At 39.4% G+C, this 10966-nt stretch overlaps 1 protein-coding gene across 1 annotated transcript; it reads left to right on the forward strand.

Moving 5' to 3' along the window:
* Window positions 1-356: 356 nt before the first annotated feature.
* LOC122001326 (calcium-dependent protein kinase 10-like) lies at window positions 357-6260 on the forward strand. Its single transcript, XM_042556015.1, has 7 exons — window positions 357-1637; window positions 2600-2743; window positions 2865-3017; window positions 3136-3251; window positions 4833-5000; window positions 5589-5813; window positions 5888-6260. The coding sequence occupies exons 1-7, from the start codon at window positions 836-838 to the stop codon at window positions 5999-6001; spliced, it is 1722 nt and encodes a 573-aa protein (XP_042411949.1). The 5' UTR covers window positions 357-835; the 3' UTR covers window positions 6002-6260.
* Window positions 6261-10966: the final 4706 nt, after the last annotated feature.

Here is a 10966-nt window from a genome sequence, read left to right on the forward strand (position 1 = left end):
TTTTATTTTCAAAATTTGATACCTTATACTTCACTTATCATTCCTAGATTAAAATATAACTAAATATTGAGATTTTTCGTAGATAATTAAAAAGTCAATTGACATTAAACCATCTTAAAAGATTTATAAAAATGATATCAAAATTATCATCAAAATTCTAATTAAGTTTTTGATTTGGATAGGATGGATTTAATAGAAGTTTAATTTGCAAAATCTGACACGAAATAAACTACAGGCGTCTAATTCAAATTATTTCGCTTGGTAAATATAATTTGTACGGGGTTGGTAATGCAAAGTTAAGGAGGGGCATAAGAGTGAACAACAGAGCTCATTTTTTTTTTTTATCTTTATTTCGGCGTCGTTTCCTCCACTTCGTCTTGTGGCAATTCGCTATCGAGCAGGCGGATTGGATGGGCATTTGATTTCTTGACGGGTTCCTGCTTCCGCTTTCCATCATCTCGATCTTTGCCCTCTTCCTAGTTCTTTATTATCCAATCCATCCGTCTTCTTCGAGTTACCTTTTCCGTTGAAAATTGCGAGATCTTTTTGGCTGTTCTTGTCCAGTTTCACTATCGTTCCTAATCAAAGATTCAAGTTTTCCAGCATTTTTTACCTCTATTGATCATTTGTTCCTGTTATTGGTTAGCAAGTTCTGATTGTTACCTGTGTTTCTGGATTTGGAAGCTTTTTCTCCCTCTGTGGTTGCGGCTCGATGCTGGGATTGTGGTGTTGTAGCGGTGAGGTTTGAGCTGTTAGTAGATCTTGGATGCTCGTTGAGGGTCCCCCAAATCGGATGCTGAAGAGCGAGATAGGAGGGATTTGAGCGGCGGATCTCATGGGCAACACATGCGTCGGGCCGAGCCTGACGAAAAATGGCTTCTTCCAATCAGTTTCAGCTACCATTTGGCGCCCCCGATCCGAGAACGAGCCTCTCCCCCCGGCCGCCGGCATCGATTCCCCGAAATCTTCTTCGGTAGTCGCCACAGATGCTCCCGAACCCATCAAGATCGGCGGAGCCGATTCGAAGCCCTCAGAAGTCCCCGAAGTCCTCGGGAACGCGGCGCCGGCGGATTCTTCGAAGAAGCCGATCCAGTTAAAGAGGATTGAGAGCTCCGCCGGCCTTCAGGCCGGATCAGTGTTGAAGCGCAAGACCGATAACTTGAAGGAGATTTATAGCTTAGGAAGGAAGCTTGGCCAGGGGCAATTTGGTACCACATTTTTGTGTGCGGAGAAGGCAACTGGAAAGGAGTACGCTTGCAAGTCGATCTTGAAGCGAAAACTGGTCACCAAGGACGATGTCGAGGATGTGCGGAGAGAGATCCAAATAATGCACCACTTGTCCGGCCACCCCAGTGTCATCTCCATCAAAGGGGCTTACGAAGACGCAGTGGCGGTCCATTTGGTCATGGAGCTGTGTGCAGGTGGGGAGCTCTTCGATAGGATCATCCAGAAGGGCCACTACACAGAGAGGAAGGCCGCAGAGCTCGCGAGGGTGATCGTTGGAGTAGTAGAAGCTTGCCATTCCATGGGCGTCATGCACCGGGATCTTAAGCCAGAAAATTTTCTTTTTGTAAACCAGATGGAGGATGCTCCTCTTAAGACCATTGACTTTGGATTGTCAATATTCTTTCGACCTGGTAATATTTCTTTCCTTCTACAAATGAACTCCTTGAAGTACTCCTGCTTGTTGGTTTTGCAAATAAGCATTTTTAGATAAATTCAGATTCACCCTTGATCGAGCATGTGTTAAAAGTTGAACTCAGATCGACATTGAACAAAATGGAGGAGAATGAATGAATCTGTTTGTTGATATGTTAGACTATTTAAAACAATTTTTTTTTTTATTTTCATTTGCAAGGTGGATGTTCATAGTCCATCAGCAAGCTGCCATATTTCATGATCATTTTAGAAACATCATAGTAGTGAATAAGGTTTCAGGGGATCTCAAGTTAGTATCAATCCTACGTCTTGGTGAGAATAAAGAGCTATCCAAATCAGTTGTTCACTCATTTCTTGTATACATTCTTGTTTTTATTCCACAAAATTTTTTGAATTGTTTCTCTGATTGTTAGAAAACTTGTTGGCTTGTCACACTATAACATGGTGAATCAGAAAATAATTAGCATGAGTGATGTTTGTCCTGACAAATGTGTCATCATTAGAAGATGGTGCACAAACAACATTGGTAATGATATTTTTTACTTCAAAGTCAGATAGTGAGCGTCAAGGATGGCTCACAATGGAAGTTTAGTAGTTAAAGCTAACTATAGGTCCAATTCACATTATTGCATCAAAGATAATTCTGCAAATTTCCTTCTTAGATGTTCATCTTTATTTCTGCTCCATAAGAGTCAATTGGTCTTGTTCCATGTGAGTCAACTTGACATTTAGTATTTAAAATATTGATCAAGAATTTCAAGACAAGATCACTCGATCATTCTCCATATACACATGTATACCTCGAGAAAAATAACTCTGTTTGATATATAGAAATGTCAGTTATAGATTCTCAGTAGGTTTATTAGCTTCTATAAGACAATGTGTGGGAAGAATTTCACCTTATTTAGCTGATTTCTGACTGGAATATATTCATTTTCAGGAGAAAAATTCAATGATGTGGTTGGAAGCCCTTACTATGTTGCACCAGAAGTCCTGAAGAAGTTCTATGGTCCAGAAGCGGATGTTTGGAGTGCTGGAATAATCATCTACATTCTTCTTAGTGGCGTGCCTCCATTTTGGGCTGGTGAGAATTTGTCCTGACTAATTTTCAGTTCTATTGTCGAGCCACTTCAAAGCTATTTGTTGACACTCTTACTATTAGTATATATATTCCTACTCTTTCAACCCTATGATTCAATTCCCAGAATCCGAGCAAGGCATATTTGAGGAGGTTTTGCATGGAACACTTGATTTTGAGTCTGATCCATGGCCTAGCATCTCAGAAAGTGCAAAGGATCTCGTAAGGAGGATGCTTGTTAGAGACCCCAAGAAGCGGTTGACCGCCCATGAAGTTCTATGTGAGTTTTGTACATAGCTGCAAACTACCATTTTTGTTTCCCAGAAGTAGATATGATAAGTCAGCCTGCTTTTTCACTTCAGTTAAAATGGCACTTACATAATACAATTACTTTCCAGGCCATCCTTGGGTCCAGGTAGATGGTGTGGCTCCAGATAAGCCTCTGGATTCTGCAGTCCTCACTCGCTTGAAACAATTTTCAGCAATGAATAAACTCAAGAAGATGGCCCTCAGGGTAAGTCTCTGCTGCTCCAAACATTGTAATTTTGAAGCTTGCAAATAAATGTTTCACCCATGTGATGGGCTTTATTATTTGTGTGGGTTCTAAAAGTTAAGATAGAGACAAGGTCCTCCCGTTAATTATCTTTAAATAAATTTATAGTGCCCCCAGGGCATAGTACAGACGGTGGGCGCATGGTATCTCTGGCGTAATGGTCAGGGGTCGATTCTCAGGAACTGACGACCTGGAGTTTACCCCGTCATGCGCCTATGGCCTGTGTACCTGCATGAACCTCCCTCCATATCCGTGGGGCCGGCACTAGGGGGACCGCTAAGGTAGCGGATCTACCTTTTTTTTAAATAAATTTATAGAATCTTCTATTAAAGAGCCAAAGAAATAATCATCAATTATGCAACACATTTTATTATTATGGCATTCGTTACATGGAAAGTAAAACTTGGAATGTCTAGAATAGTTTGAGAAATTTGGTAGAGATTAGTGGGGGAGCCTGTCCGAGGCTTAGCGATAGGCTTGAAGACTCAAGCATATTTCTGGTTCTGAACTTGAGTAGTGGTGCAAGACATGCTGACAAGCTTGCAACTTGGAATTGGGTGTTCAATTTGGGTGGAATTTGAATTTATCCTATATGATGTGGTTTCTGATCAAGCGACTTGAAGGTGCTCGGTAGGTTTTGATTTAATCAAATGACTCAAAAAGGATCCAACACTCAACTGAGTTACTCCAAAGGACTGAGTACAATTGAATTTTAATCAGATTACTCAAGGGAATTCAATTTGGTGTGGTTTTTCTTACAAAACAACTGAAAAGGACTCGGTAGAATTTAAATTTAGTTAGATGACTTAAAGGATCTGACTATCAACCGAGTGACTCTAAAGACTTGGTGGCATTTAAATTTGCATTAGATGACTCAAAGGGATTTAATGTAATGTGGTTTTTGACCAAGTGTCTCAAAGAAACTGTAAAATTTGAATGTAGTTAGACTACTCATAGAGATCCAACTTTCAACTGAGTAACTCAAATTAGAATTTGAATTTGCCACAAATGACTCGAGATCTCATATTGTGGCAAAAGGCGAAACGCTCGCCCCCAGCGCCCCCGCCGTACCCGACCCAAGATCTCATATGATTGGATTTTGAATTGCCATGAAGTTGGCTTGAACTTGAAAATTTAGTGTTCTAGTGCCATAGGAAACACTGAATTTGCAAAGCGATGTTTGCTTTGGGTTGATAAGTAGTCAATTTATCTAAGTTGAAGTATTTGAAATATTAAATTTGTTAAATGACAACTTCGTAATCTACATGCATTAATCCATGACTGATTTCTTACATGATACACTGTTCAAGAAAATTGCTTCCATGGAAATGAAGTCACCAAAAAAAAGTGCAACACTTCAGTGGTACAGCTTAATGAAAAATAAAATTTAATGAAAAATATTGAACATGAATGCAGATATGGCCATTAGTTTTTTTTTTTCTCAAAAACATCATGCATACTAAATGCATATTTGCTATTCATTCTTTGCACCGACTGATATGTTTCCTACAATTTCCCTTCTCTTTCTCTTTTCCTATCTAGGTTATTGCTTCAAACCTCTCTGAGGAGGAAATCGCTGGACTCAAAGAGATGTTTAAGATGATAGACACAGATAATAGTGGACAGATAACTTTTGAAGAACTCAAGGTTGGATTAGAAAGAGTGGGTGCCAATCTTACTGAATCCGAAATTGTTGCACTGATGCAATCAGTAAGTTGTATAGTAATAGTTATTGATTTTATTGTGTTAGGTTTTCTATGATTATCGTTCACATTTACTTTGCACTTATCTGTCAAAGTCGAATAAAATCAGCCATTGTTACTTTAGAATATATAACACCAATCTTTTTCCAAGTAAGTCATTGTAGATAGTAACATAAAATTGATTCATAGGCGGGAACTAAGACCCTAGATTCTTGCCTCCAATTTTCTTCTAGATAAGTTTGTCCTTTAAAAATTGTAATGCATTAAGTTTGTTATGCTTCTCCCATTTTATGTTACTACATTGTTATGCAAGTCTATGTTTGCTAAAAAATGTCTACTTTTCTTTAAATCATGCGCAAATTTTATACTAGATGTTGCAATTTCATACATTAATATTAGAATGTAGTTTTAATAGACGATAAATGAGTTGCAATAGATTGTGATAATAGGAAGATGTTCGTAGACATAGAAGAATTGAACCTATTAATGGAGAGTTGATATTCATATAGCCAACCTAAACTAGTTGGAACTGACGCAGTTATTTGAAGATGACAATGATGACATTAATTTCTCTCTGTTGATATGTGAATTTCAGGCAGATGTCGATAACAGCGGCACTATAGATTATGATGAATTCATTGCTGCTACAATGCATCTAAATAAGATAGAGAAAGAGGACCATTTGTTTGCAGCCTTCCAATATTTCGATAAAGACAGCAGTGGCTATATAACTGCGGACGAGCTACAACAAGCCTGCGAAGAGTTTGGTATAGAAGATGTTCGGCTGGAGGAAATGATCAAAGAAGTAGATCAAGATAATGTATGCTATTTCACTGCCATCTTCTTTGCACTTACAAATCTCGCAATGATGTATTCATTATGGTAATCTTGCAGGATGGACGCATCGACTATAATGAATTTGTAGCAATGATGCAAAAGGGCAATGCTGGCTTGGGCAAAAAAGGATTACAAAATACTTTCAGCATTGGCTTTAGGAGGCCGCCCTAAAGCTCATTTCGAATGTTTTGTTTTTTTTTTGTTAAATTTATGGAAGTTTCTTCCTAGATTTGTCATTGTATTTGTTGGGAGAAATGGAAAAAAAAACAAAATAGAGGTTGGGAGAAAGAGTATTGTTCCTATTGCATTCATAGAATCCACACAGAGCTTGCAATTACTTGTAAAGATCCATGGAGCTACTACTGCAATGAGTATCAATAACTGAATTTTGTATTCATACGATTAATTAGTGGATTCTTTTATCTCCCAATCTCTTGTTCTATTTGGTAAAATAAATACATGGTCTCTTAACTTGTTATTTTTTGAATTGATCTTTGTTGGTGCAACATTCCTCAGGTCAAGGTTGACCTGGTTGACCAAGCTTGAGTCTTGGTTTGGATTTCGATTTTTGACAATGCAAGGTTGATTGAAGAAGAGTCAAGTAGGTCAAGGATGACCGGATACTTGACTAGGAAGTCCTAACTGGGATGTTAGGCAGGAGGAAAATCCTGGTGAGTGAAGCCAGGTGAAAGACCTAGTGAGTGAAGCTAGGCAATTGGGAAGTCCTAGTGAGTGAAGCTAGGCAGGAGAAAAATCCTGGTGAGTGAAGCCAGGTGAAAGACCTAGTGAGTGAAGCTAGGCAATTGGGAAGTCCTAGTGAGTGAAGCTAGGCAGGAGAAAAATCCTGGTGAGTGAAGTCAGGTGAAAGACCTAGTGAGTGAAGCTAGGCAATTGGGAAAGTCCGGGTGAGTGAAGCCAGAGAAAGACCTAGTGGGTCAAGCTAGACAGCGGTGAAAGTCCAAGTAGGTCAAAGGGATTGACCGGATACTTGGCACGAGGAAGAAAAGTCCAAGTAGGTCAAAGGGATTGACCGAATACTTGGCAAGAGAAGAAAAGTCCAAGTGAGTCAAAGAGATTGACCGGACACTTGGTGAGAGAGTCCTAGCTGGTCAAGGGTGACCGGATGCTAGGTCTTATGTACCAACAAGTCATGGTTGACTAGATGTTGGTTTAGGGGCTTTGGGCTTGGTTTTGGGCAAAACCAAGATCCGGATTGATCACCGATTGATCCAGCAGGTTTGGATTGATCCGTGGATTGATCCAGAGGTTTGGATCGATCCGTGGATCGATCCGATCTGGATCGATCGGTGGATCGATCCGGAAGATCTGGATCGATCCACCGATCGATCCAGGTGAGTCCAGAACCCCTTTGGATCGATCCGTGGATCGATCCAGAGGTCCCAATCGATCAGTGGATCGATTGGGACGCTGCTGCTTCGCGCGATAAGCGCTGGATCGATCCGTGGATTGATCCAGAAGTTTTTCCAGAGCACAGAGGCGCTCTGGATCGATCCATGGATCGATCCAAAGCCTCCCCGATCGATTGGGAGCATTCCAATCAATCGGGATTCGATCGTTAGCGTCGATTTAAGCCGCAGGCGTTCATTTCCTTCGGTAGAATTTTACAGATTTGTTTCAGATCTTCACCAGCTCCTCCACAACTCTTCTCAAGCTCGAGATCGCCAGTTCTTGAAGGTTCTTGGAGGCTCTTCCAAGTCAAGAGGCGGATCAAAGCAAGAAGAAGAAACTAGGGTTAGGGTTTGTGCACTCATTGTAAGCTTGTAAGCTTGTATTTCTTTACTACCCTTTCTTCTTCTTGTATTGAGTCTTGTAGGGCTTCTCCGCCCTTGGTAGTTACCATAAAGGAGAGTTTTATTAGTGGAGGGTGCGTGCGTTGTGTGGATCCTTGGATTAGTCACCTCCCTTGGAGGTGGATACCAAGTAAAATCCAAGTGTTAGCGTGTTTGTATTTGTTTCTTTGTATTTCCGCTGCGCATCACTTTGAAGAAACAAGCAACGCCGAGCAACGAGCATGCGAAGAGCTATTCCCCCCCCCCCCCCCCCCCTCTAGCTACTTTTCGGTCCTAACAAGTGGTATCAGAGCAAGGTTGCTCTTCACCGGAATCACCGCCGGAAGGGGCAAACATAACAAGCAAAGCTAGAGGGTGAAGAAGTTGGAGCAAATTCATCAAAGTCAAAGAATTCAAGAAGCTCAACTTCAAGATGCAATTCCAAGATGGACTTGGATTTGATACAAGGGTGGCTCCACCATACACATCCACAAGCTTCGATTCTTAGAGATCAAGAATTGAAAATTTCTTGATGATGGAGATAGAGCAATGGTTTGCTCTAATGGAAGGTTTTAAGGCTCCAAGGAATTCAAAGGGCAAAGTTCTCAAAAGGAGCAAATGGAGCCAAGAACAAATCCAAAGATATGAGGCCAATGACAAAGTGACCAAGCTTTTGGTCAATCTATTGCCGAGCAACATCTTGGAGAAAATTGGAGAAGTTGAAGATGCCAAAGAGCTATGGAGCAAATTGGAAAAGGCTCATGAGATCCCCTCCACTGTACCTAACCAAGAAGAATCCAAAGAGGGTGACTCATTGGAGCAAGATCAAGAGGAGGACTCCGAAGTTGAGAGATGCTCAACTTCCGAAGAAGAGGAAATCCAAGAAGCTTCATTCTCAAGGGAGTGTAATCAAAAGAGCAAGGAAGGAGCATATTCCTTGTTTCATGTACAAGAGGATGAAGAAACTTCCACCTCCACAAGTCAAGATAAATCAATTGGAGGGAAATCGATTTCGGATCAAGAGGAAGCCTCTACATTCATATCAAATGGAGGAGCAAGTGCCACCCCTACACAAGAAGGTATAAATAGTTCAATTAATAATAAGAATCATATTATATGTTTTGAATGTAGGGAACATGGGCACTACAAAAGCAAGTGCCCTAAATTGGCCAAGAAGAAGGGCCAAGTGACACCTAAGGGCAAGGAGAAGCCAAAGGAGACCATCCCCGGAACAAAGAAGAGCAAGGAGCACATTGTGTGCTTCTCTTGCAATCAAAAGGGGCATTACCGGAGTCAATGCCCTAAGGGGAAGAAGATGGTCAAAGCTCAAGGCGGAAGCTCAAGTCAAGGGGGAGCCTCTAAGGTAAAAAGGAAGGTAACTTTTATTGAGCCTATCCCTTTACATTATGGTAAAAAGCATGCTAGTTCTAACTTATATCATTTTAATGCTATTTACCATAAGAATAGAGAGCATGGTAAAATTAAGGAAAATAATGTAGCTTACCATGCTAAAACTACCACACCTAGGATTAGGAAGGTAGATAAAAATCTAGGCAATCACACTAAGGACCTTAGCTACAAGCCTAGAAATAAAAATGCTCATAAATTTAATGGAAAACCAAAAACTAAGGACTTAGTGATAGAAAATCAAGTTTTGAGGTCAAGGCTTGATAAAATGGAAAAGACCCTAAAAATGATGGAAAATATCCTAAAAGGGCAAAATGAGCATAGCTTAGGTCTAGGAGCACAAAGGTCATCTAATGGCCATAGGGGTTTGGGATACAAACCAAAGGCTAAGAAGGATGTAATCTCTTACCATAGGGTTTCATACAGTTATGGAACCAACTCTAGGTCTAGTGGTCAAGCCAAAAATACAAGGGAAGTTATTCCTAAGAGTATTTTTGCAACAAATGTGACTAAGACTTCTAAGAGGTCTAAGAAAGTCACAAAGAAGGTTACAAGGGAAGCAATCCCTAGAGTTGATCTAGAAAAAGTGACCAAGACTTCTAAGAAACCAAACAAGGTCACTAGGAAGGTATCTAGGGAAGTTATCCCTAGTGAATACCTAGAGCATCCAAGGAGCACAAATAAGTTTTGGGTTCCTAGGAGCATTTTCGCTATCCCATAGATGGGTTAGAGAGTGTCAACTCTGAGAAGAAGGGTAGTTAACCCAACTTTGAAGAAATTGACACTCAAGGAGCATTTTCAAGGTTTTTGTTAACCTTTGAAAATGAAATGGATTTATTGTTACTCTTGGAAAGAGTAAAATGTGCTATAAAGGAAGAAATTTGAGATGACTTTAAATGGCACAAGAAATCAAGTGTTAAGAAATATCAAATTGGGACTTTGGTATTGTCTTAGGAATTTAAGGCAAATCTAAGCCTTAATTTAAAGTGATTACTCTTATGGGAAAATGAAATATGCCAACATTTGAGGAATGTTTTAAATTTTTAATTGGCAAAATTAATTCAAGAGATTAAAGAAATGTCAAGTTGGGTTTTGGCATTTTCCTAAGGAAATTGGGCAATCTAGGGTTATGCTTTAGGATTAGCTAAGGGTTAAGGATATTTAGATAGGTAATCTAGGTATATTTTATTTATGCTAAATCTTGCCATGATTATTTGCCCATCATATGTCATGACATCATGTCTATTTTTGCATTCATGTTTTATTATGAAAAATCCAAAAATACCATGTCATGACATTCATACATCATGTAGTTATAGGATATTTTCTTTTGAAAATTATTTCCTTTTGATGTATGCCATAACATAGTCATGCATTAAGTTTAATTCCTTGAAATTAAGGACAAATGGCAGCTATCATCAAGTGGCATACCAAATGACATCGTAGGTGGATGGTCAATATCCACAAGATGACTAGATAAATATGTATGAACCCTAGGTTAGATCAAAACCAAAATTAACATCTCACAAAGACCTATAAGATGACTTGTATGTGTTTATGCACAATAGATACAAGTGAGATGTTAGGAAGACGAACAAAACTCAACATGCTGAGTTAGTGCATTTCCTTGAGTTTTAAGTTCATCAAAACACATAGTTATGTGTTTTCCCATCATTGGGAAAGCTAATGTACAAGTCATGTGCATTAAGCCCAAGGAACATGGTGGGATATTGGTTTTGAAAATGTTTTCAAAATAATTTTGGAAAACCTTGGTGAAGGCTATCTTTTGATAGTAATCACCATTGAATAGTTAGACACAAACTTGAAGAAAACACTAAAGTTTTTGCATGTTCTCAAGTTTGTGTCAATCTTTGAAAATATGATGTATTTTCATAGAAAACTATTTTTCCATGATAAATTATACCCTAAATAATGTCTA

Source organism: Zingiber officinale, chromosome 7A (genome assembly GCF_018446385.1).
Source record: "Zingiber officinale cultivar Zhangliang chromosome 7A, Zo_v1.1, whole genome shotgun sequence".
In the NCBI taxonomy this organism is placed as follows: Eukaryota; Viridiplantae; Streptophyta; class Magnoliopsida; order Zingiberales; family Zingiberaceae; genus Zingiber; species Zingiber officinale.